The sequence below is a fragment of the Falco punctatus genome, assembly GCF_963210335.1.
Source record: "Falco punctatus genome assembly, chromosome: 12".
NCBI classification, from domain to species: domain Eukaryota; kingdom Metazoa; phylum Chordata; class Aves; order Falconiformes; family Falconidae; genus Falco; species Falco punctatus.
In genome coordinates this window covers 27396393-27423512 of record NC_137592.1, presented here as the reverse complement: position 1 = coordinate 27423512, position 27120 = coordinate 27396393, and the positions used below count along the sequence as shown (strand labels likewise).

Here is a 27120-nt window from a genome sequence, read left to right as displayed (position 1 = left end):
AAAGTATTGTCCAGAAAACTCATCTTGCATAGTACTTTCCATAATCCATTCTTCCAGATGTTCTCACTTTCTTCATGCATACAAGTAAATGAAAAAGTGCAATGAAGAGTAGCTTAGGACAATACTTAGTATCTCATAAGGAGATTACTGAAGCAGTATCAACTAGGATAAGTATATTCTTCTTTTAGCTTGGCTGATCTATAAAGCCAATTTACCTTCTTATGAATACTGACCAACATTTTCATTTGCAAACAAAATACGGAATCTGAAGAGCAAAAACTAATAAAATCATGATTATTAGTGTTCAGCCACTTGATTTGCTGAATATTTTAAAAAATACATTTTACATTTTCAGTAGCTAAACTTGGGGGGGGGTTTATTCTGTTGCTCTGATGAATGAGAAAAAAATTTGCAGCTGCCCAGAACAAAAGAGGACTTTGCAGGTTGATTTAGGTATACTAGGATATTGAATTCCACTGTAATGTCCCAAGCAGTAAGTTTTCCACATTCAGAATTGATCAGCTAATGACAAAACTCCTTTTTCTCTTCAATGATTGTGTTGCTTTCTTCTCTACTGAACATTAAAATCTTGCTATGCTGGGCAAAGGGAGGGGATGTGTCATGCCATGGCCTGTTAACAATTAATTCATAACCAATAAATTACCTTAATCACAGATGTATTGGAACAGCAACATTCAGTATTTAGTAGTTAAGACACTAAGTTGAGTTACATTCTGAAGCCTCATTAGTATTTGCAAAGGCACTTTGGGAGGAACCCACTGTATCCTTTACTGATCTGTCTTCAACACCCTGTACCCCAAAGTGGCTTTCGTCACTCAAAGAGCCTGAGTAATTTCTCTCAGAGCTCTCTCTGCCATCTCCATGTTCCTGAAGACAAAAAAGTAGAACTTCCCTTTGATAAAAGGCAACTTATTTAGGTATCTTCTGTTAGGAGCACTTAAAAAATAATAATTGTCCCAGGGCTTCTGGTTACCTTGAGCATAGAGGCTCCCTCACATGCGTCTGATTCATGGCTGTAGCTTATGTGGTGAAGTAATAACAAGACTTTTGCAATACCAGAAGCCACAAAATATGGTTAAAATAAATCTTGAAAAGCAACAATGTGGAAACATCATCTGCAAATCTGCTGTTATGTTTTAGAAATGGACCAGTTCTGCTTTAGCAGCAAAAAGCTGCAAGAAGTCAGTGTTAAGGCAGGATGGGTGACCTGCATTCCCCTCTGGCTCATGTTTCAAGCAGATTCTCAACTACAAAGCTTCTTCTACTAGCCTTTTCCTCTCAAGTTACTCCCACCCAAGCTACTCTCTCCCCTACACAAGCCTGATAAAATGTGATTAAATAGGTTCAAATTTAAGACTGTTAAAGAGAAGTAAGAGTAGAATTTGGTGAATGAGAATCAAGCTCAAGTGGAAGATCTCAGAAAAGGCTGAGGTCCTCTTTTAAAATTCAGTTACATCACACCTAAAACTTGGAAAACTACACTACCATTTTTACATATCCCTTTTTCAAAGCACTCACTTTAAAGAACAAACTGGCACAAGCTGGTACTTCAGACCTTCAGAGAAGTTGCGTCATGCCTAAATTGCAAGACCTCATGCTTGATTCATCTCTGAAGTCAAAATTCTATGTAAAACTATGTAGAACTTGAAATACAAATTCAGACAGTTTCGACAGCTTTTGGGGCCCATTCATTTATAGGCAGTCCTCAGCAATGCAAAGTGAACTTTAAAATGACAAAGTTCATCATCCCCTATCCCCTCATTTTAAAAAATCCTATCTTTTCTGTAGAGTTTAGAAAAACTCAGCTTCACCACAATTTTCATCCATCCTTAATTACAAAATTTCACCTGGTTGATCACCTATGCAGTGGTTCCTCAAGAAGCACTGGGACATGCCTTTATTCAGCTAAACATCCAGTGCAGTAACCATTGTCACAGCCGTCGATAATCAGTCTCTCAGCATAACAAAGCAGGGCAGGTTATTTTCTTCCTGGCAGGGATTACTAAAGGATAATTGGAAATATATTACATTATTCAGCTGGATTGCCCAACAGCCAACAACACTAATAAAAACAGGAGTGCTGCAACAGGGCGATGCACTTTAGAGACTTTCAGTGAGCTGGTGACAGAAAAACATTTTAGAATTTTGTGTTTGGGAGGGGTTTTGTATCACCCACATTGCCAAGAGTCCTTTGTGTTTAGACAAAGCTTTCTAAGGTGCTTCTCTATTTCTTGAGATTTTTTTCCTCAGGAGGGACTGCTTACACAATACCCTGACTTTGGCCCCAGTTCTGGGGCCGATATTTGTCCCTAAAGCCTAGACCAATGTTGATTCAGATCTGATTCTGCTGCCAGAACTGATACTGAAGTGAACAGTCTGGCCATGTGTCCCCATCACTTTTGCCATGCACCTCCACCTCATCAGCTTGGGGAATGAAACTCCTAAGGTTGCCTTGACTTCTTGTTTGTTCACTTTTAAGTATCATTTACAATCCAAGTCCAGCTTAAATGCAGTAACTTCCGAACATACGGTACAGGAGGACTGGTGCATGTAGTAGGACACAGAAACTAATGACCACACTCAAAACTCTACTAAAGCTTTCAAATAGCTTTAAGTAAAACAGTGGGGAAAGTATTACAGAAACGAATTTGATCCAACAGTAGATTGTTCAGTGCTGAAACCATCTTTTAACATGCTTTGTGGCATAAAGCATAATAGCAGAGTTAAAATAAAGCCTAATGAAGCACATCCTCTCCATTCTCCTAGGCAAGATACAGATCTTATTTACCCGGTTCTGTGATCTGTTGTATTCCTCTACTGCATATTTGTATCTGGGTTTGTTGAGTCCAAACAGCATGGCAAGTGTCCTTCCGAGGGATTCACAAGCTGAAAACACACAACAGACAAATAACAACTGGAACATCTTCCTTCTACTAAAGGGCTTTTTGCAACAGGCATTTTACATGATGGCAGAAAACTGTACGGAGCAATCATACATATGAACATAAAGGATCAGCAGATGAGATGATGCAGGGCACAATTAATTTACTTAGTGAAAATCTTCTCCTTGCTTGAGAAACCTCCTTCATAATCCAGCTTTTACAATTTTTTCCAAAGGTCTGGCCAGCATTTCTGGGACAGCCATATCTCACTTACACCATTCCCTGTCTACAAAATTTCTTCCAGGCTCCTTTTCAATCAAATAAATTCACCTTGGTTTAATTAATTCCACAACCTCATTACTACCTCAGAACAACTACCACTTCCAACTCCTGATGTATGTCTGCCTTGTTCTGTGTAGGGGTTAAGAAATACAACTGATGCCTTTTATATTTTAGGCAGTGCTGAAGAAAATGAACTCATTGCAACTGCTTTCAGGCCCCACCTTTTCAGACACAGCGCTGCCCTGCCTATGGCAAACTGACAGACATCGCCTGGAGTAAACCTCGGCCAACACAATCCTACTGTCAGCTTTCTGAGACAATGTTCTTGCAGCAGTTATTGCTGTGACCCTTCTTTTTGTTTACAGCCTCAGTTCCTGTCTCTGGGACAGTTTCTCTGTCTTCAGCAGTCCTTAACTCTCTCAACGTTTGCACCATGCCCTCCCTTTTAGTTATGCCAGTCCAATCTCGGATGCTCAACTGCTTTTCATAAAACTGCAATAGATTTCACTCAAAACCAACTTACTTGCTGCCTACTAATTAATTTATGCTGTACTGTAGGTCACAGTGACTGCAATACAGTAATAAAAGTCACTGACACTTATCAGAAACTTTATTTTCAGTTGCTGATAACCTGTTGTTAGCACTAAAGTGTTTTGTCCCATGTGGGGAAGAAAAGAACTTCCAAATGTTTGAAAACATGGGTAGGAGTGAAATAATGTGTTTACTCTAGTCCATGTTAAAACAGTTGTCTTCACTGCTGTAAATCACAGAGGAACTAGAGCATTTCAGAGTCTTGAGATCTGACAGACAGTCACTGGCTCAGGTTTTGCTATCCCTCTGAACATTTGCCCAGGATCCGAATATACAAGCTGGAGAAAAGATTTGTGCATGGAAGGAACACAAGGCAATCCACAGAATTACTTTTTTCCCCCAGCATGCTTAGACTTTTTGAAAAGATTACTTTAAAGTGAACTTAGTTAAAAGAAAGATGAGTGGCATAGCTAGTAGTTCAAAGTTAGGACACATACTTTAGATATTTCTTCACTACAGTTTTTCATTAAATCCCCCACTTATGTTGAACAATGGAAAAGGGATGGTATATACTGTGATCATATATCATTTCTCCCCTATGACTCATGCCTCCTTATCAGTTGGAGAGAGGGGACTTTGGAGCACTGCCTTTGGAGCCCGTCACGATTGCAGGGTGAGGAAAGCTGTTCGTAGGATCCTATCCTGGGTCATGGAGAGCTTGGAATATGTGAAACAGAAAACTGTGGAGTGAGAAGGAAGAAAAAATGCTTTTATGACAAAGGCAGCTGAAAGGTGACACAGATTAAACACCACGGCAGCCTCTGCCTTACAGCTCCCGTACAATCCCTGTGTGGATTTTGGCAGTTCATAGCTGTGTGCTTGCTGGTTCGAAACACTTGCTATCCTTTGGCAGAAGTGTTGACCATTCATAGTTGCTACAGATACACACAATAGGAACACTACCCACAGTGTAACATGCCAAATGTCCTGTGACATTTCTAGCTGGATACTCTTAAGTTGGTTGGCTGCTGACAATCTCTACTCTTCTCTTCGTGTTATAAAAAAATTGTATTTGCAGAGCATTCAGATACTTACCTGATACCACTCCTCAAGAATCCAGGAGGAGATGAGTAAGTCCCCGTTCTGTACGACATTTTGATGTTGCACAGCAAATAACAGGACAGACTGCAGGCATATATAAAATACACTGAAAGTAGACCATGCTCTCTTGAATGAATAACTATTCCATGTTTTAAGTCCTCTGTAAAAAGTGGTGCATGACCTTGTATAATTAAAGCCTATCATGCTGTGTAGCTGCGTAAGGACAGAGAGCTGAACTGAGATTTCATATAGCTATTCATACTTTTTTGCTTAATTCATTTTGCCATCTTAAGTTGCTTTTTGGTGTTTACTGCAATGTACTAATTTTTATTTATGATTAATACATCACACAGTTATAAACAAAAATTAACCGAGCATCTGCCATAATGCTATATATGGAGATGGGATGTTTATTTCAAAAATCACTGGCAGCAAAAAGCACATTTAATATGAAAGGATGGAATGGCAGCAAGTGGCTTCATGTTGCTTCAAATAAAAAATGTCAGCTAAGGGTCTGATTTTTCATAGAAAATTTCACTGTTGGCACAGAGGGATAGACAGAGCAGGAGTCTGCCTTGGATATTTTACTTAGTATTTTCATTAGTGAATGGGTTGATGCAACAGATATATCTATAAATATATTTTTGCAAATTGAAAATAACATGGAAAGTAGAAATACCATTCAAAGGAACCTCTCTAAAATAAGTATTCTGAAAAACACTCAGGATGTAAGGAAATAATTCCAGGGTTCTGCACTTAGCCAAGATAGGAAACAGCTGCTTAGGTAGCAGATAGGCACTACTGTGTCTTGGTGAGCCCCAGCTGGAGGCTTCTGTTCTGTTTTGGACATGACAACATTTGAAAAGCATGTGGACAAATTAGAGAAAGTCCAGAGTACAGAAATAAGAGTAAGTAAATATCTCAGAAACTAAGACTAAGGCAGAAAGATGCAATAGGATGGTGGTGTTTAGTCTACAGATGGAAAAGCTAAGGGGAGGCATGGTAACAGTCAAATACAGGAAAAGATTTTGAAAGACAAAAGGATAGCTTGTTGACAGGACAAGAGGGGAACTTGAAATGCACACAGCATGATCTACAAGAAATGAAAACTCTGTTAGTGGAAGGGTTCAAAACCACTGCAACCTATTACCTGTGGAGCTGATGCAGTAACCATTACTAAAAGTCTTTAAGAATAAATTGACAAACCTGTCAAGAATTATTTGATCTCTCTTGGGGCAAGAAGCCAGACAAAATGGTCCATCCTTGATCAGAATCATCCTATTGCAATTCTTCTGCAAGTGCTTTCTGCCACACTGGTCTCAGTATGAAAGTTGCACAAAATTCATAACATATCTAATGTACTGCACCCTGGTTGTTCCCTACCTGCGTGAAAATCAGGTTTTTCTATTGTTTTCAAATTATTCTTTTGCCCACACTGAGGCTGCCTCTAGGTATCCCAAAACAAAGACAGCTCCTTTCTAGGTATTATAAAATGCATTTTTTTGAAAAGACCGATAGGCTGATACCATGCAGCATAGTCCAAATTATGTCATTGTTGATAGCTTTTATATCATCTGACCAAAAGAAAACACCCAATTTTAAAAATCATCAAGTATTTTAAATCCTGGTGATAATCCCTTTAGACAATGCCAGTAAGCATTAAAAGGAGAAAAAATAGCAAAGTACTAGCTTTTTTCCTTGAATAGAGATTGCATTCCAGTTAATTCATCCTTAAAGCAAGCTAATCAATCATATTTAAAAAAAGGAGAAACCTTAACTGACTAAGAAATTAAGTGGTTGCAATTCAAACTGCGCAAAACTGGAGATACAGCCCTGAAGGAGAATGTGGACTACAAAGCAGAAACAAGAAGAAAGCTTTAATTTTGAACATAAAGACAAGCTTATCCATGAAATTGCACTAAACACAGTCCTGTACCATTCAGCTTGCAATATGATCTGCCAGTCTGCAAAGAAGAAAGCCTGTAGCCTGTTTTAATTGATCTCCTTACACAGGCCAGATTCAGCTAATAGATTATTTGCTTTAAATAATTCCACCATGACCAGCAGATACAGCGTATGCAACAGCTACAGAGAGATCTGAATTTGGAAAGCTACAAGTCTTGAAGATACATCACCTGTGTCCTGTTTGCAGGTTTGTCAAACCAAACAAGACCAAGACGGCAAACTCGCACATTTTCTCCCAAGAATTTGTGACTCCTATGCCTGAGGACTCCAGAGGAAGGGTTCACGTTAGCCTCTGTTGTGTCTTATTTAATGTGGCTATTGGAAGACTCACTGGGCTGTCTGTGCAAATACCACACCTTTTATACTTCCGACTTTCTCCATTTTTAATAGACATGTTTTGCTGTGTGGAGATTTCTTGCCATACTTGTGATTTCTTCTAAACATCCATGGCTAACCCTCCTGTATGCTGCTGCACTCCTAATTTGCAGATGCTCAGTGGATGCTGATTGTGTCCCATCGTTTGGATGTTGTGTGCATGGGGCATTACATCTAGGATTTTGAGAACTGACACGGTATAACTCTGGTTGGCAGCTAAGCACCACACAGCGCTCACTCACTTCCCAGCCCTGTAGGATGAGGGAGGGAATTGGAAGGGTAAAGTGTAAAAACTTGTGGATTCAGATAAAGCGAGTTTAATTAAAAATAAAGTAACAAAAAAGAGAAAAAGAAAAAACCAAAAACAACAACAACAACAAAAAAACTTAGAAAAAAACAACTGACCAATGCCCAACCAGTCCCTGAGTGGGGGCAGCCCCCGCCAACCTCTCTCCTTCCCAGTTTTATCACCCAGCATGGTGCGGTGTCACATGCTGTGGGATATCCCTTTGGTCAGTGGGGTCAGCTGTCCTGGCTGTGTCCCCTCCCAGCGTCTTGTGCACCCCCAACCCGCTCCTGGGGCAGTGTGAGAAGCAGAAAAGGCCTTCATTTACTTTTCCAGTTGCAAAATGCCTCATTGCCCACCTCCTGGCATTTTCCCCCCTACCCTGTGGCCATGAGGAGGCCAGCTGATGGGCTCAGCTGTGGCCAGCAGCGGGTCCATTTTGGGGCTGGCTGGAATGGGCTCTGTCCAGCATGGGGGCAGCTTCTGGTGGCTTCTCACAGAAGCCACCCCTGCAATCTCCCCAACTACCAAATCCGTGCCACGTAAACCCAGTAAGTAACCTCAGAGAAACGCTACACAGGTGTACACAGCATTACACCGCTTTCTTCCTAAAGGGCAAACGCCTTGAATAGGCTGTCAGGCCCTGGGACAGAGCAGCTGCTGGGACACAGGGCAAGAGATCGGCAGAGTTTGCCAGTGCTCCTGCTCCGTGGCCCTGGCAGTGACCTTTATGGAAGGGTAGCTGCTCACCTGGTCACATGGGCTCCTGGATGTTACCACATAAGTAATTAGCAAGATGTCCTTTTCAATGTAACCTGATGTAAAAGATGTAACTTGTTAACACCTCTTCCCATTTTACAACCGCACTACCGCTGCTGGGTGTGTGCCGTTTGTGTTGTGCAGCCATCCAGAGGGCCTGCAGCCTGTGCCGACTCTCCATGTTGTTGACCAGGAACCACAAAACTACAGGAAAATCTAAGCTGGGAAATTGCGGGTCTTCAGGAGTTCTCTACACAAACCAGCAACTTTCTGTGACTCGGAAATCCATTTCTCAGTAAATCTGTTTCAGCAAAGACTGCTGCTGAAGAGATTACTTTCTTTATGGAGGAAAGAAAAAGAAAAATCCAGTCCAGCAGCTATATGCTAAATTTACAAACACTCTCCAAATGTTACCACCTGTTTGGGTGGTTCCCTGGTTGAATGGCTGAATCTGATGTCAGACAAAAAAACCCACCCTGTAAAGCAGAAAAATTTTGGTTTCTAAATTGCGAGGAAGGTTTGTCTTAAAGTTGATATCCAGGACTTTGTCAGATTCCCAATACTGCACTCAAAATGGTCCAGTCCTCACATTTCTATAACATTTTTTGATATTATCAAAATTAACTAGAAGTTTTATACAGCCAAACAACTCTTACTCTAAGGGTCATAGAAACTGAAATCCTTTAAAACACTAGGAAGGAGAAAACAATAGTATTGAATCAGTTTTAGATACTTTTACTTAAGTCACAACATGCATGAATGAAAACATCTTTTCTGTAGGATTTTTCAATATATCCTGTTGTGGGAAAAAATATTTCAGAAGGAAACAGATATCAGAACCCAAGAGAGACTGTTTTTTTTCTTCTAGAAACTCTGCTAAAGCCTGAGAGGCTAAAAGGCATTAGTGTGTATTTCCATTAAAATTAAAAGGGCAAATCACACCTTGGAAAATGAAAAAAACATCTCCTCCAAATCTACTTGCCACCTGCTGGCAATGTAGCGAAGTGGCCAGCAATCTACACTTCCCAAATAATCCCTTCACATAATATTACATATTATATCCTACAGAGTCACAGACCTTTGCAAGTACTAGGATGTTGTATAGGCATATGAAATTATACCTTATTACTTTTTTTTTTTTTTTTAAGACAGAAGTTTAGAAATTTCATCCCTTCCTTCCTGCCCCATGACTGAAAGCGCTTCATTGAATTGACTGCTTCCACATGCACACAATTTGTGTAGGTATCTTGCTCATTTAAATCCTCCTTCAGGCATACTGCAAGGATAAAGTATTCTCTATAATTATTAAATTTGCATTAAAGTGGAGAAAGTAACAATCAAAATAAACCCTTTTTCTTGCTACTATACTTAAAATTTTAAATGATGAAACAAAACCTGATACATTAAGATTGTTTATTTTAAATGGTATTCTGAAATTTGTGGTTATATACAAATTTTCAAACTATGAAGCTTAAGATCGTGTGGTGACTGTCTTCACAAAATAAGGCTGCTCGGTCAATCCTATCAGAGCTGATTCCATTGAAGTTTGATTATTCAGAGTAAAGAATGGCTTCAAGAAGGTTGTAATCCATGAAGGCACCAACACCAACGGAGGTAGGCCTTCCTACATAAAAAGCTATTCAAGGGTCCCCTTATTTACCATGTGGTATTTGTTGAATTTCAGAGCATCACCAGCAAGGAAAGATCTGAGTGAAACAGTCATTGTGGAACGACCTTTATACTGCACTCAAAATCTGGAGACAGGTACCCACTGCAGAGGCTTTTCCATGCCAGTCATACTTGCTGTGTTTTATTCCTCAATCAACTGGGGCAGTTAAGGGGGGAAAAAAAAAGAAAGAAAAAAAAAAAAAAAGAGACAGATTTGGTTTTTTAGGGATAATTAATAGGCGTGATCAGGATTTATGTTAACACCGAAACTTCAGTTTAGATACTAGACATGGGGTGAAATTTTTCACCCCACAGCCAACAGACAGAAACTTTTCATTTCTCTGAACTGACATGGAAGGCAGATGAGCTACTGCCTCCTCTCACGTTCCCCCAATATTAAAGGTAGAGATACGCTTCATAAGTTTAATAAACAGATAACTAAAAATACAGTTTAGTAACATTTCCCATAAAAATCTTACCAATAGCACAGTACCGAAATCAGTGCAACAAAATCAAAATGACAGGAAGGAATATTTACGATACTGTATTGTACCAAAATTGCAAGATCAGAAATTTCTAAGGTGCAAAGTTGGCTATATTCTACACAGATACAGGGGTCTGTTTTCTTGCTTCTAGTATGAACCATCACCATCATTACGGACGCACCACATATCCATGCTGAACATTTAAATGACCAAATGTCATCCTTAGGTTGACAGGCAGAACTCTTCTACCAAATCCAGTGGGATGCAAACATCAGCATCCAAGGGCCAAATTTAATCCCTCAGTTGCAGGAGTGTCATATGCTGGATGGAGATTAACTACTGTAAACCCAGGAATACAAAACATGGAGAAAGTGTATTTAAATACATGGAGGGAGGTATTTAAATAGAAATCTTACAAAGAGCTTAATGGTTTGTTTTACAGTAGCTGAAAGACAATTACTACATTTTTAAAAGGACAAAATGGAGGGCCCAGCACTCCACATTTTATTTAGCTGCAGTTTTGTCCTAGTTCAATCTGGGCACAAATTTTTAAAGACTATTTACACCAACCAGATTTGCAGGTTTAGCCATGAGCACCTCTAAAACCAGAGAGAGGCCACAAAAACAGGCTCTTGCAGCGTCAAGTGTATTAAAAAGTCACCATTCAAAATACCTCATTCTTAAAAATTACTGAAGGGCATCATAATAGAAGGAGAATGGCTGCTAGGTCTCCAGATTAACTGAAATTCCCAGTCAATTCACCCATATTCTTAAGCATACTGGACAGTTAATCTACATATTATTTACAATAATTCTTGCTACTACCCAACAAAACCAAAAGAGAAAACTCCTCGTTGACTCACAGCTCTCTACACTTTGCAAACTAAACAATCTCCAGTTTCTTATTTTGGGCAAAACTATCCAATATTTGCCATTGGATTTTAACTACAAGTGAACAAAGTTTGTCTTGAAAAGCAACACATTAAGTGAATTAGTTTGTTCCATTAGTCTATTTTTAAACTACTACATCATATTTACTGAAACAGCTATGGCATAAGAGGTTACATAGCTAAGCTTAAGTAATGCCATAATCTGACACAATCCACTTGGTTATGCCCCAAAACTATTTACAGTGAACTTGATTCAAACAAACTACTTGGTTCAAAAAGTGTCCAAAGAATTCCAAGTCCATAAAATAATCTTTCCTAAGAAGTTGTTTGGGAATGATTTAGTCATGATCTGTTAATTTTAAGATATTCATATACTGAGATACACCCATGGGCAAAAGCCTCATTGGAAATGAATCCCAGGACCTACAGATGCGTTAGCAAACAAGGGTAAGTCTGTGCCACAGTGTGGAGCAGATGGAAGGGGAAATGAAGGGAGGAGGGCAAATGAAATCTAGTCTGCATAGAAAGATAATTAATTAGGTTGAGACATGTATGTATCAACACATGCAGGCATCCGAAAAACAATGAGTAACTAAAAAAATCCTGATTATGGAACCGAGTTAACTACATCTTGATCCTTAAAGGGGGCTAAGCAAACATAGATGACTACAGCTGTATTATGTTTTCAGAATTAAAAGCTGTATACGCAAAGTAGCACCACGCTCCACTAACAAAACCTAAGCTGGTCTTTTAACCATGCAAGTAGTCTAAGAAGTCAGCTGTTCAAGTTATGAACAGATCCGAGTAACTCTTCATAAAACATACCCCAGGCCCCTGTGCACCATCAGAAAAAATGGACCAATTTTAGATAAAACTTCTTGATACTCATTATCCTCTACCCACCTAAGCCCCTGCAGAACAGAAACTTCTTCCAAAGCAATCCAGCTGATTTTACACTTACTATTGTGTGCAGAACTGACTGAAAGAAAAATCCATCACTGGAAGCAATGAGTTCTGCAGTTGACTCACCCATGACAGCCAGCATTGAGAGCCTCTTTGCCTTTTGCAGCAACAAACTTTGTAGTTTGGTCCAGTATCTCAGGAAGAGTCTTGAGTCTCCTGTTAAACTCCTCAACAGCTTTTCTTCCACAGGCCATCAAGGAACTACACACCTGCCCTCCAAGCTAAGTTACCCTAAAGTCCCATGAAAGATTTCAAACAGAAGCACTGAATTACACCACAGTGGAAGATGAACCAATCCAAACAGTACAAAGAGAGGAATGCGTTTACAGTGTACGACATGGTAAGCGCATACCCCATCATGTTTTGTTGAAATGGGAACATTTTCAGGCTGTTCAGTTTCTTTCTTGGGTGAAGTACAGCAACTGGTAGCCAGAGACTGCAAAGCCCTCACTTCAACACATGCAGCATATTCTTTTGCATTTGCAGCAAATCAGAAAGCTATGTTGCTTTTGACTCGGGTGTTATTGCAGTGCTCAGCACTAAAGAACGTTATCACATTTTCCACAGCAGGCAGAAATGGAAGAAGCAAGTTCTACAAAATACTCTTACTCAGTCTTGACTGGGCTTGCCTTTGGCAAGTTCTCTTCATAAGGAGCTGGTTTCAGTGCAATACTGCAGAAGCTGAGAAACAGCATTGGTTATATACGGCATAAAGGAAATCTAGAGCTTGGTTTCCCAGTTGTGTCATCAGCTCATCTTTCCTCCCTCTTCTCCTAACAGCTTCTTATAGACCAGATGCAAACATGGCATCTTAATTACGATTCCATTACCTTATGCATGACAGCTTCATGAATTCTACTGCCAGAAGACTGACTGTCTGCAGCTTTCAAACTTACCAAATCTTGAGATTCAAAAACTTTTAATGGATGACACTGTGATGCATCATTTTTAAGCATTTTCGTATTACTTGCTGCATCACTTTCACATACACTTTGATCCTAAAGGATTTTAATTAAAGGACAGGCAAGCTAAAGTACCTTAATACAAATTCTGATACAAGAACCCTAACCTATATAGGAAAGGACGGAGGCTAATCATTTCAGAAGAATACAAATTGTGCTCTGGTTATGCAGAACATAAGGTTTTCCAGGTTCTGTGAAAGTCCTGTGAAACAGCATAGGGGTGTTACAAACAAACCAGATTTTCTTTGCTCACTACAGTTAAGTGAATCAGAACACAACAGGGTGTTAAGCCTGAATGACATAACTTCAATAAATATAACCATTTATGCAAACTTCTGTTTGCAGAATTTGGCATTATATAGCATATAATTTAATGGAAAAACCCTCAAGTGTTACAATCATGATACTTTCTTTGCTATTTGTGGGCAGAAAGTAAGCCCACAAAAAAAAAATCTCTAGAGGCACAACAGAAACATTTAAGTCCACTCATTCTATGATATCCTACTAAAACAAAGACATATAAATAAACTCCTAGAAATCCACCACATTCTCAAGCAAGATAGATGCATACTAACAAAAGTAAATTAAATGAGTCTTCTAAATTAAAAAAGAAGAATCAGAAAAAGGGAGATCAGAACTAAAGCCCCAGAGTCCAATTAATACAGTTTCAAAGTGAATTCAAAGCACCTATGGCACTTAAGAAATCTGGCATCCACTGTCTTTTTGAGGCTTTATATCTGGTTCCTTCAGAGGTTTTACTTCTTCATCTGGTTTTGGTTTAGCCTGCAAAAAAGAAGAAAAAAAAAACCTAAATACCACAAGTAAAAACCACTGTGTCTGCACAGTATTTATGCACAGCTAACTTTACATATTCTAATCTAATAGTCCCCTCTCTTCAAGGCTGAAGGCCTTGAGCATGCCTCAAGTGAGGGGAAAAAGCCAAGTATTCTCTATTTCAGCATCCTAAATGAATACTTTTCTAAAAAATAATCTTTCTATACCATTCACTCCTGTAACATTTCAGCACCTTATACACATTAAAGAATTTCCTCCTATTCAGGACTTGGGGAAAAAAAAAAAAAGACTGTTAATTTCCAGATGCTGGCAGTGTGGCAGAGGTTAAATGACTTTCCTCCTAGCACAGCAGAAGTGTGAGTTTGGGTGGTAGCCTTGTGTCTACATCCTGCATCGAGCTGGGGAACATTACAGAAGAGCAAAATAGTAACTGTATTATACACAGAATAAAGTTAACCGGAAAGAACAATATATAAGATGATCTTACAGTGTCATCCTTTGGCCTCTTGGTGAGATCAAATGCTGCAAGTGTTTCAGGAGTCCAGTGTGCGTTCAAGGAAGGAAATTCAAAAGGAACAGGCTCTACTAAGCCATAGTTTGCTTTCAGTTCTAGCTGGGGAGCCTCTGTTGGCACCTTCTGAAAATAGCTGTAATAGAATACAGAAATATATTTAAAACACAACATACTATCTCTGCAAGTCTTGTTTGCAATTCTAAAGAAAAACAGTCTGGGTTTTTACAGTGGCAAACATGGCTGCTCGCTTCCATTTCATTAAGGCACTGTCCAACATGCATTCTGTCACCAAGAGTCACAAGAACAAAAGCAATTCCTTCCTGGTATCACTCATTCCCTAGCTAGGTGGGGTTTTTCCTACTTGACAACCATTATTCCCAGTGCTTAGATGAGAAGAGCACCTTTTGTCCAAAAAGACCTTCAAAATCCAAGCAAGGATTTAAAATACTTCCCAAGGAAGATGAAGAGGACAGTTCTTTTCCTAAATCAGTCTTAATGTGCCACAGTGCAGAATAGCAACGACACCGCAACACCCACAAACACTTGCTACACCACAAAGCCTGGGGAGGGTATAAATCTACCCTTGGCAAACCAACAAGAGCTGGAAACTGACAAATACTGACACACACTACCTTACTTCCTGTGCTGCAGCAGAGCTCTGGGGCAGGCACATCTCCCGAAACAGTCACTGGTTATCTGGTTTCTCTTTCAAAGTTTGTTTCTAGAGGGGCATGGATTTGTTGAAATCCCTTGTCTGCTGTTGTAAGCTATGACAACCGTTATTGGAACCAAAGCAGAGTAAATAATTTTTTTTCCTATTTGCAATTCAGCTTGATGTACTTGACAAGCCTTTTTTTTCCGTCAATTTCCCTACTATGCAGGTCTTTAAATACCATCAAAAGGGAAATAACAAACCTATTGTGAAATGCTAAATCATAAGAGGAGGGGAGAAAGAAATGAGCAAAAGAATTCTAAAGCCAAACTAATCTTGCTATTTTAAACTGCTTCCAAACTCTATTTTGGAAGGGGCATTAGCTAACAGAAAGCCCTATTCACAATATTAATTATGCTTAGACCAGTAAAGCTCCTAGGACCCCAAGCGTATTCTTCACTGAAGGCATGACTGTGTTTTGACTTCCCTGCTATCAAAGTAGAACTAGCTACCAGTCTTCTCCATTTCCCCTCTCTTGTCTTTTGCCTGCTAGATCCCAGCAGCTGGGAAGAGGGCATTAGAGCAACAGAGCAACCTCTGCAGGACTTTCTCTTGTGCAGAAGGAAAGGAAACAAAATGGCTGCGGAATGAAGGAAGAAAACTGCTAGAACCTCTCCAGCAGGTCAGTCCGGCCTACCCTGCTGAACTGGCACAGAACACAGAGGGGGTGATGGCACAGACCCATAGCAAATATGCTAAAAGAAAATTCCAGAATTACAAATTTATCTCTAAGTTACATGCCATGCCCTAAAAGAATATAAGAACTGGAGTATAAAATTTACTATCCCGTCTTGAAATAAAGGCAAATGAGGTAATAAATAGTTCATATAAAATACTGTACCAACCATGAATTACTTACATGAATCCATTCTCTCTCTGGCATTTTTCTAGTGTGTTCTTAATCAAACTTCCTAATTTCCTAAAGAAGAGATGTCCAGAAGGTTTGGCAGTAGTGCCGGGGCCTTTGGTTTCTCCGTATTCTTTGCACAGTGCTTCAGCCTTGGCAAAAACTTTGTAAGAAAGAAATGTAATAAAAATCATTTACATGACTCCATTAAATCACAGTTCTGATCTACAGTGCTTCAGTTTTAGGAGGTACCAGAATCCATTCAGGCTTCTTGCTTCTTAGAAACAAAAATAAACTAGCTCAAAGGCTGCACTTCCAGCCAAGATTTACTGCTTCCAAAAGTGACTAGGAACAGGAAAAAAAAAAAAAAAAAAAAGCAGCGAAGCTTTTTGGGTAGGAAGATGCAGGAAAGCATTTTTACATGTGGGGTAAAATGCAACAACGAGCCCAAGAACTGTGCCACGTAGTAGGGACAAAGAAAGGGTGTAAAGGTGTCCAGGCACAGCTGATGCCCCAAAATAAACCACACTTAATACAGAGTAGGAAAAGAAGCACTCTTCTCTGAACAGCAGGCACAGTAAAAGACACAGTATTTGTTTTACTGCAAGTAATTCAACTTTGTTCGTAACAAATTATTTTTATTCTTAAAATTAATATTACAAGTTCCTGTTTTGATGATCTGAGCATTTTTTTATACACTGTGGTAAAGTTAAGCAGTGCAGGCTGTTAAGGTAGTGATAGCTTTGAAGAGAGAAGGACGGGCAGAAGACCCTGAACTACTCAACTTTACTTAATCTACCTTTCAAATTAATAAAAAGGAAATAAATTACTGAAACTTGTTTAAAAACAAACACAGTCTAGATTTAATACTTAACGTAAGACAGAGGAACTTCCAAAACAGAAAAGGCTGCAGTAACTTAACAAACAGAACAGAAGACCTGATGTCCAGACAATTGGTTTTTATACTGTAATTGCAGGCAGTTCAAAGCCAGTCTTTAACAGGCTGGGAAGTGAAGATGAAATTTTATGCAGCACTGTTATGAAAGACAGTGTTTGGTGAGACAAAAGAAGAATATACTGTCTCTATTCAAAAGCGTGTTGGATTTTCAGCAAGTGACAGGTAAAATCTTAAGTTTATATGAGACCAAATAAACACAATACAGCAAAATAAAACAGGCATGCCATCATCACACCCTGTAATCCAGCCTCAATTGCACTTACATTTTTCTGATTCCTGCAGAGATCTGATTGCTTCCCCACATTTATCACTTGCCAGTAAAGTCTGACCATGGTAACAGTATGCCTAATGGGAGAAGAAATCATTATCAACATCACTGGGCAACTCCTGCACCAATTCACTTCTGCTCTTCTTTACATCAGAGTTGCATCTGTGAAGCTGCCATTCCCTGTAGGTAGCTGACAATTTGGCAATGCAAATCAAAGTAGCATTCACTGGACAATGCAGTTCAACATAAACCACCATGAGTTACGTATGAAGCAAGCTGTCTCGAGCCTAGCAAAGAGTGTTTTTGAGCTTTATGAAGGCTGTTTTACCAACAGCACTAGCGTGTAGTCCAGCTCAAACCTCTCTCTCTCACTGTATCAATGCGCAGTGTTAAGCCCCATCACAGAAAGAGGATGAACCTGGTCAAGTTTACAAAGCAAAGACTCTAAAATCTAAATATAAATTTGGATACCTGAATATCCAAAAAACAAATCTGCAACAAAAATCACTGAATCCAGAAGAGATGAGGTGTTCTGCTGCTTAAGATACTTTGCCATAGTCTGAACAACTTTTCCCGCCCAAAAAGTCCCGTTCCTTCACACTTATGCTTGAAGATAGTACTGCATTCCAGTGAGAACTGAACTGCCTCTTTTCTATTATCAGTTGTTAAAATACTAAATACCATAGGTAAAGGAACAATCCCACGAACTAATGTCTACCTTGCATACCTTCCTATAATGTCTGTTCTCACAGTATAGCAACGTTACCTAAATCTACCATTGCCCATATTACACACCCACACCCCCCCAAAAAAAAAGTACCAACACAGGTCTGACTCTCCCTTATCTCTCAAACTTGCTAATAAAGCAAGCAGCTTTTAGCTACAGATTTAACCTAAGAGAAAGACAATTCTGTTAACTGCTTAGTTTGGGATTTTTTTACAGTATGAACAAGTCAGATTACAGGCTGTGGCAGGTTACAAAAAATACACAGCAAATTAAGCAGCTGATGATCCCAAGAGCGCCACTGCAGTTGCTAAGAGATCAGTCATGCAAAAAGGGACACCGCTTGGAATGGTACCTAAAATTACTTAATGCAGTTTCATTCAGGGCATTCAAAAAGATGACCAGCTTTGAATTATGCCTAGAATCAGACCGAGATGCAGATAACAGATGACAATTATTATGCTCAACCTGAATTTTTCCACTTCATGATATGCAATCACGATAAAATTCCATGCTGCAGTAATTTCACTTGGTTCAAACAAAACCACTTTGAATGCCACTGACACTCCACAGTCTCTCTTCACAGCATGGAAAGCAAGTCAAGGCAATACTTAGACCCTCATTCCCTACACAGTCCTTAGGCAACGTTAAAAACTGTGACTGCTGTCAACTGAAGTACTTACATAGGCCATATAGAAACAGGTCTTCAAGTTTAAGTACTTCCTCCATTTACCTGCATAGGTTGGATCCAAACTGGATAATGTCTGATCTATGAACACATATGTAAAGTTATTCTTTAAGACATTTCCAAAAAGAAAAATCACATGCACATTCAAAACCCAGAATTCCTAAACTTAGCAATAGATCGTAACTATGAAGTAGCCAGAAACAAGTGACATAAATTACTCCTGCAAAGGCACACAGAAACTATAAGAAAATATAAAAATATATTGTTTATTGAGCTATCATGCAGTTGTCTCTAGAATCTCTGAAACTGCTGTCCACTAAGTTTGAAAGGCTAATTCTCGTAAGTATTTTTAGGCAGTAGTTCAAAATTTGTTCCTTGTTTAATTTCAATTAGTGACCTGTAAAAGCCTACGTATGTTACAATATTCCATCTCTTATATTGACTCCCATAGTTTTGCACTTCTCTCACTTGCCTCAGTAAGCTCACAGATCAGTTTACTCACCTGGATGTACATAATTAACCTGCTGCGCACTTTACGGTCCCCATCATAATCTGCTGCCCAAAGGCAGCTGAAACACACTCTGTTTACATCAAGCTATTTGTTTGCTGCTATTACATATTCTCAAGACATGAAGACTGTCTTCTCTCTCCCCTAACACTGCTTACCATTAGCTACATAAAAAGATTCCCACAAAACCAAAAGGCCTTATCAAAAATATATGTTAGACTGATAACTGAAGCCTTAGGTGTGCTAAATCGAAGATAAATCTACAAAGCATATCCACCGAAAAACAGTGTTAACATGGCAATTGACAAGCAGGTGAAGTACATCTGCTGGCAAGAATGCATAAACCAGGTCACTAAGGATACAAAACTTACCAGCTTTTTGGTAGAAGTTAGCTGTTTCATAAGCAAGAGCAGCTATTAGTCCTGGATTGTGCTTCAGCTCAATAGCCCGAGCAATTGTCACTGAAAAAAAATTCCACACCACAGTATTAAAGTTTAATTGAAAACGTCACATCAAATCAGCAGAGTCATTTAGCATTTTAAAACCCTTGCATGAGCAGAAAACAAGTATTGTGCACTCAAGTAAACTGCAGAATAAAGACAGATTGTTTCTTGGATAGAATAATTCCAAATTAATAGAAAAGCTGAAGGAGAGCTGAAGACTAGCTAGTAAATAGAAGCTGCAAATATTTTAAAGTAAACTGGGAATTTATGTTAGGCAAGCATGGCGGTGAAGAGACTGCATGAAAGGAAAAAAGAAGAGGGGGCAAATGTCACACACAAAGTGGCAACATTTGTAATATCAGACTGATTTTTTGGCATTTTTCTCCTATAATTGTAACTTCAGTTTCTTTAAAAGCAACCCACCCCACGAAGCCACAGTACTTCAAGAGAAGAAAAAAAAATGGCATTGCTGCCAAGCAGACTTCACAAGACGTCAAAGTAACCTGCAAAGACTCATTTCCCATCCCCAACAAATGTGCACTTGAAGATACCTTCTTGGGCTTCAGCTTGGCACTGTATGATGTAAGAGTCTATAAGTCGAGCTTCTAAATCTCTTCCCTTTTCCACAGGTGTAATCAATTTTGGAATGTGACTTTCCTAAGTACAAAGCACGTGTCAAAGTCAGTTTAGGCTTAATACCGTTGCTGCCCACGCAAAGCAAGTCTCTTATTCCTAAATGGAAGGGACGCTGAGTGAAGGTCCCAAGACGGCTGGCTGCACTGTTGCATAGGCTACTGGGCGGACAGACACATTACTCTTCCACTGCCATTAGGAAAGAGCAGTAGGGGCTGAGTGCTAGCACAACATAGTAATACCCATTTTTTTCCTGTATCATTCAAATAGTCTGAGGTATTTTATTCTGTAACCTCTCAGAAAAGCAAAGGCTTTTCTAAAACCAAAAGTCAAGTATTTGGAGACAACTTAAAGAACAGACAGCAAAGACAGTTCTTCTAACCTTCAAGTGTTTAAAAATCCCAGCTGCTACCTTCAGGCTTCTGTGAACGTCTTTTGCTTCATCTTCTGTTATACTAAGAATACAGAACAAATCAATGAAATTTTAGTTAGAAAGGACCCCTAGGTGTCATGTAGTCCCACCTCCTGCTTTGGAGGAGGACTATCAACAACAGTAGGTCAGGTCAGTTATGGCTTTGTCTAGATGAATTTTGAATTCTTCAGGAATGGACAGTCCACTAACTCTCCAAGTAACCTGTCCCACTGCTGTGCTACCTTCATGGTAAAGAAGTTTCTTACAGTGTCGAATCATTAAATAATCAAATAGAACTCACTTGAAAAAAGAAATGTAACATCTTTTAATGACTTTGAAGTAAAAGGCAACCTCAGTGTTAAAAGCCAAAGCTTTAGAAATCTGTAGGGCTCAAAGTCTGCAGAGCTCTGATTTTGAGAATCTTGATTTTGTACCTGGACATTTACAGCAGAATAGATGAAAGGGTTTATTCACAACTGACGCTTTCTCTGTACCACAGTGACATGGCACTTTGTTCACAGATGCAAGAAGGGACTAAAGCGCACTTGGACATTACGTAAATGAAAGCCAACTGCCTCCTTGAACTCCTACTGTCTCGACTGGACATGCGCTACAGCAGTCAAAACTCAGAACCTGCTACATATTTTTGGTGGAATATTGCTGCAATGGAATTACTAAGAAAAGAAAAACACTTACTCTTCTTTTCCAGCAAGTCTTGATGCGTATTTCGTGTACCACAGAGCTACATTAAATCCCATGGAAACCAGTTCAAACACTGCATCCTGCTGGGCACTGAAGACAGACAAAAACCCCCCAAACAAACCCCCAGACAATTTTAATGCTTTCCACTTTGATCTGACAAAACCTTTCTGCTGATAGGTCACATAGTGTAAGCCAACATTTCTCTCTATAAAACACTTTTCATTTAAGAAGTCAATAATTTCCAATTCAGAACCTCCTACTTGCTGAACTGCCTAAAAGAAACTTCAATTTTTACTTATTCCCTTTAAGAGCTCATAATTATAATTTCCTGCATTCAGATGCCTACACTTCCCATTTGGGAGCTTTTATTTTAAAACAGTAACTTGAGATTTGTTTAGCTTTGGGTGTGGCTGACATTTTTCCATCCTTTTTTTTTTTTTTTTTTTTAATTGCACATTTGGTGGAAAGCCTTGCTCTGGAATGTCTACTTTAAAGTTGTAGCTGCTAAGTTAATAAGTCAGAGTCCATTACATCTCCCTCAAATGAATGTTATTGCAAGTATTTATGTAACTGCAGTCAAATGGCATGTGCAAATAGCAGGAAATTTCAGAAGCTAAAAATATGGTCTCTGAAAAGAGTGAACTTGCAATCACAAGCTCAGTATAACTTAGGCACTAGTAAACTTTAAAAAGAAAGGTGCAGGAGTGGGAAGAATAATGTTGGCACAAGTACAAGTGTTTACAATCATGAGAAAATTAGAAGAGTCCTAACCAACAGATTGTCTTCCAAGGGGAATAAAAGCTTTGAGGAAGTGGAGGACTTCCAGATAAAGTTTGACAAGTTTATAAGCATGGCTGTACAATGCAACTACCTACAACAGCAAGAGGCCACTGAATAATCCAAAAGGTTACAGATCAATATTCCTACTTAAAACTGAACCTTTATTTGTTTGTACCAGGACTACATGTACTACAAACTTCAGACGACATGAACAGAATCAGACCTTCAGCAACCTTCGTATGTCAAAAAACTCAGAAGATACTGGTCTGTCAATATTGCCAAATGAAAAAACTGTAGTAATCTATGTTAACACAGTCAGTTCACCAACACACTCAAGCTTCTTCTTTGTACTGCTCTAGCCATCTGCAGATATAGTTTGTAGATCAACTAAGACACAATGGATCCTTCCACCATTATCACGTGTTATCCCACCTTTACAGAAAGGCAACACACACTTCAGAACACCTAATACAGTACAGCAATTACCAAAATGCAAAGGATCAGATTCTTGGAAACTACTATGTGTTGAATATTTTGCTGTATTTCCAAGTTTTCCTTCACACCTGTGCTGGCACATGTGCACATACATAACAGACCAGCAGCAAACAGCTGCACACCCTGTAATCATAAAAGCTTACGTACCTTGGAACTTGTCCCTGTAATGTGTCTGTCCACTTGAAATTCTGAATGTATCTCAACTTGCATTCTTGGGAAGAGTCATCCAGTGAAAGGATAAAACCTACAGAATAATAAAAAAAAAATGCACTGACAAGCAATCTTAAAATAACAAACAGAAATGAGTAATGAAGGAATGGGGATCAATGAGAATACAGATACAGATAAAGGAATGTTTCTTGCTGTACCACTCAAAAATCTGTGTTACTTCCTGAGGGTTTTATTTCTCAGTATCTTGAGAACAAGATGTGCAAAAAAGCCCAAACTGGCTACTACAAGAAACTCTCAGCCCAGAAGGTTACCAGCTCAACCCTGTGAGTCTTGACTGATGCAGGAAAACCATGCAGATGACTGCATGTTCCATACGGTGACTAGATGGGAGCTGGACTGACCCAGGTACAGGATGGCTGAGGCTGCTTGGGGTGAGTGAGCAACTGTGCCTGCCACCATAGCAGCAGTTGGGAAATTCCAGGAAAAGCTGCCTGGTCAACAAGGAGAGCAAAAAGTGCTTGTAAGCATGGACTCACCTACCTATCATCTCTTTTGTCTCCTGGGCTACAAGAAATTGGTTCTTTATGTCCAGCAGCCCAGAAAGCAGCACTCAGTGGGATGATGCTCATGCTACAGGATGTTCAAATCCTAGCATATGCAGGCCCAAGGAATTTTTTAGGGAGAAGTACGACAGGCCTTGGTCTGATCAGGTCATACAAGACTCACAACAGCAGCTATTGGGGCTATAGCTCTATGTCCTGTCACATGTTTCTATAGACAGAAAATACTTGTTCTTTTCACATGCAGAACACTTTAGCGACCAAGCATGATGCTTTCCTGAAAAAACTCCCCAAACCTTGTCTGCAGCAACACAGACTGTGACATTACCTTTATCTAGGATGTCATATTAGCTTACACCCTCCCAGGGACTGAGAGATCTAAAGCAACCTGAGCTGCTTCACTTCCCAGAGACTGAAAGATAGTTTCCATTAATCAACTGATTCCTGAAAACTCAGTCCTAAGAAACTTGTCTGAGCACCTGACTGCAAAGACAGAGTATCAAAACATTGGCAGGAGGAAGGTTTTGGGAATATATCTTCATAGGTGGTCATCTACCAAAAATGTAGATACTATGCTAATGAGGACCAATGTATACACCTCAGACAAGCAGCAGCAGAAGTCTAAACTTGCAACAAGTCTACTATCTAGCATTGGACAAACCAGAAGTTTACACTGAAGAGCGACTCCTATCAAGTAACTAATAGACTCAATTTATACTTAAGGAGCAATTCACCACAACCTGAGAGACAAATAAACATTTTCTCCTTCAGAAGGAAGAAGAATGAAGTAAAGAGCAAGAAAACAGGGCTGCCAATGCTTAGTACTGGCAGGGTCACAAAGGACACTGAAATTTTTAGAAAGGGCCTGGCAAGTACCCACAACTGGTAGCAGGCACAGAACCCTGTAGGATACGCTCCTTCCCGAGAAGTGCAAAGCTTCTTTACAGAAGATTAGCACAGTATACATTCTGAAAAGTATCACTAAAACTCAAATTATGCACCTCTTGATGTATCAGCAGTATTGCTAATAAATGTTCCTACCTTGCAAGAGTGAGAAGTACAAGTCAGTTGCATTCTTCATCATTTCTGGATTACAACTTGAGTCTGTAAACAGCTCCAATAGCCGTGTTCGATATAACCTCAAATCACTGTACAGAGGGGAAAGTAAAACAGAAAAAACAAACCTAAGAAATTCTACCCAAAACCACACTGTTAAGAAGAGTACCCACCCGTGTATACCACCACCCTTTTGGCTAAGAAAGCAAAGCTAAGCGTTCACTTCAGCTATTTGAAGGCAAGGAAAGGTACTTTATGAGGAAGATGCCAACAAATCTTCCCTTCCCCATATGACTGACTCTTTAGATTAAGTGCAATCCATTTTGGACTCAGTACTCATTATCACTCTATTGTTCTAACACAAAGTAAAATAACGATGCCTTTATCTACAAGGGGTTGGGTGCAGAGAGAGGGAAGGGAAGTAATAAGCAGCAACATTCTTCAACATTAGAATGGGATGAGCATCTGAAGAGATAAGAATAGATTTGCAAAATAAGCTGAGATCTCTTTTCATTATATTCCTATCCACAATACGACATTCATGCCTTATGCACTTATGGAAATTATTTTCAGTAATCTTTTGTGGAAGAATGCAGCATCATCAGAAAGACAATGAAATGTTTCGGTTTTTGCCTCTGCATTATTATAATAGGCCCTGCTATACACTCAGAGACTTGAAAACTGGATAATTCATTCTTTGTAACTAAATGTTCAGTGTTATCAGTGTCTTATTGTCTCCCAGCCTACATGTTTCTAGTCATCTTCAGAACAAAAATTGAAGAGTAACCATTACTTTCAAGGATGTTGTCCAAACTGTGAGAGAGAGAGTGAAATTAATAACAAGCACACTTACTTGCAAATTTTTGCTGCAGCTGGAGTGGTAGCTACCCCATAAAAATTAAACGAAACGGGAGCTGTAGCCTTCAAAGGGTTACGATGAAACCAGTGGGTCATTTTCTTTCTGTAGTGTTCTCTATGCCAAATCTGAAGTGTGGAAAGAAACGAATAGCTACAGGAACAGGTACAACTGAGATGCTACACATGTCATGCTCCTAAGCTGATAAAAACATATTCTAAATGGAAACAACTAGGAAAGAACGAAATCTGCAAAATCATATATAATTGCACAGAAGATTTCTTTTTTTTCTATTTGAAATAAATAAGCTTCCATCTCCCTTGCCATCATCATCCATGCGCTTAGTCTGAGAATTTCACTGTCTTGAAATACATATGCTTTCTGAGGGAACTATTTTAATTTGGGCAAAGCTATAGCCTACTTTGCTCTATATTACTGCATACTTTCTTACTCAGACCCCACCACGTTCGTTACCTCCTGCAGAAGGCTGAATATTTCCCATATGATTTACAGGTGTATTTCGATTCACTGGGATCATTATATTGTGCCACCATGGATATAGCTGAAGCTGCAGTTACACGGTAACCCTTGCTGAAAACACAGATTATTTACAATCGTGTAGTGGACCTGGAAGTTTGGTAGAGTGGCCCTAAAACAGATGACCTTTTTATCTTTCACCTGCGTTTCAGCAAACATATATAACATTGGCATCCCAACGAGCTTTCAACAGTGGTGGACAGCACACAACGGGCACACGATGGAACAAGGGAGTTCCGTGCTGGATAAAAAGAGAAATCGCTTCACCATGAGGACGGTGGAACTGTGGCACAAGTTGCCCACAGAGTCTGTGCGCTTGCCACCCTCGGTGGCCTTCGTCTCACTGGGTGACGCCGAGAGCCCCCGGCCCAGCCCAGGCTGCCCCGCTCCGGGCTGGCCTCGGAGCCCCGAGGCCTCCGTCGCCTCACGGTCCCCGCTGACGGTCCCAGCCCCTCGCTGTAAACGCTGCACTTTGCTGGGGAAACGGAGAAACGCCAAGCAGCGACCCCCTGCCACCGTCTAGGCCTTCCGGACCCGGCGGGCGACTCGCTTACCGTGTCGGCACCTATCGCGACACCAGCACCCACCTGCGCCGCGGAGAGGGGCTGTCACAGGGCTCAGGCGCACGCAAGCCGGGGGACAGTCTGACAGCCGAACAAGGGACTCCCCGCGTCCGAACCGCTTTTGCTCCCGGGGCGGCTGGCCCGGCGGGGGCCTGCCCGGTGCCGACGGCCTCAGGCCCGCGCCGCCGCCTCGCCACAGCCACGGCCGCCGCCCCCGGCCCGGCCCCGCCGCTGTGTCACGCGCCCGCCGCCGCAGGCAGCGCCAGCCGCCCGCCGATGGCATCGTCCCGCGCGGTACGGCGAGCCGACCGCATCGATCCCGCCGGTTATCCCCGCTCCGCGCCGGCGGCCCCAGGCCGCCAGAGCCAGCCCCGCGGCCGGGGTCCCCCCACCCCGGGACTGCCGCCGGAGGCGCGGCTAGGCCCCGCGAGCCCTCCCCCGGCTGGGAGCCCTTAACGCCGCAAACGGAGGCGGGAGAGTGGGGCACCGGCCCTCCCGGACGGGTGACCCGCCGGCAGCGTCGCTTACCCGGGGGAGCCTGATGCCGGCAGCGGAGGGAGGAGCGGAGCGGTCCCCGCCCGGGCGCCGCGGCGAGCCCCAGCCGGGAGGGCGGACCCCTGCGAGGCCACGTGACCGCCGCCATGACGGGGTCCGAGGCGGAAGCGCCGCGGGCTCCCCGCCCCGCCTCGGTAGCCATGGCGCGGGCGGGCGCGGCCGGCGCAGCCAAC

At 40.8% G+C, this 27120-nt stretch overlaps 1 protein-coding gene across 10 annotated transcripts; it reads right to left on the bottom strand.

Moving 5' to 3' along the window:
* Positions 1–375: 375 nt before the first annotated feature.
* BROX (BRO1 domain and CAAX motif containing) lies at positions 376–27042 on the bottom strand. Of its 10 annotated transcripts, none has more exons than XR_013931569.1 (15): positions 26921–27042; positions 25290–25420; positions 24422–24528; positions 22797–22893; positions 21369–21464; positions 20643–20715; positions 20179–20284; positions 19556–19645; positions 18672–18757; positions 17260–17341; positions 16051–16201; positions 14453–14612; positions 13858–13953; positions 4214–4901; positions 376–2907 (listed from the first exon to the last, which is right to left on the bottom strand). XR_013931569.1 is itself a non-coding variant. In XM_080408710.1 (14 exons), the coding sequence occupies exons 2-13, from the start codon at positions 25388–25390 to the stop codon at positions 13867–13869; spliced, it is 1236 nt and encodes a 411-aa protein (XP_080264836.1). In that variant the 5' UTR covers positions 25391–25420; positions 26921–27042; the 3' UTR covers positions 376–2907; positions 13858–13866. The 10 variants fall into 10 exon arrangements, 6 of the variants coding, with proteins under 6 accessions (XP_080264836.1, XP_080264835.1, XP_080264832.1 ...); XR_013931570.1 differs by having other exon boundaries at positions 4812–4901; XR_013931571.1 differs by lacking the exon at positions 4214–4901 and having other exon boundaries at positions 376–2023; positions 2810–2907.
* Between the last annotated feature and the right edge of the window lie 78 nt (positions 27043–27120).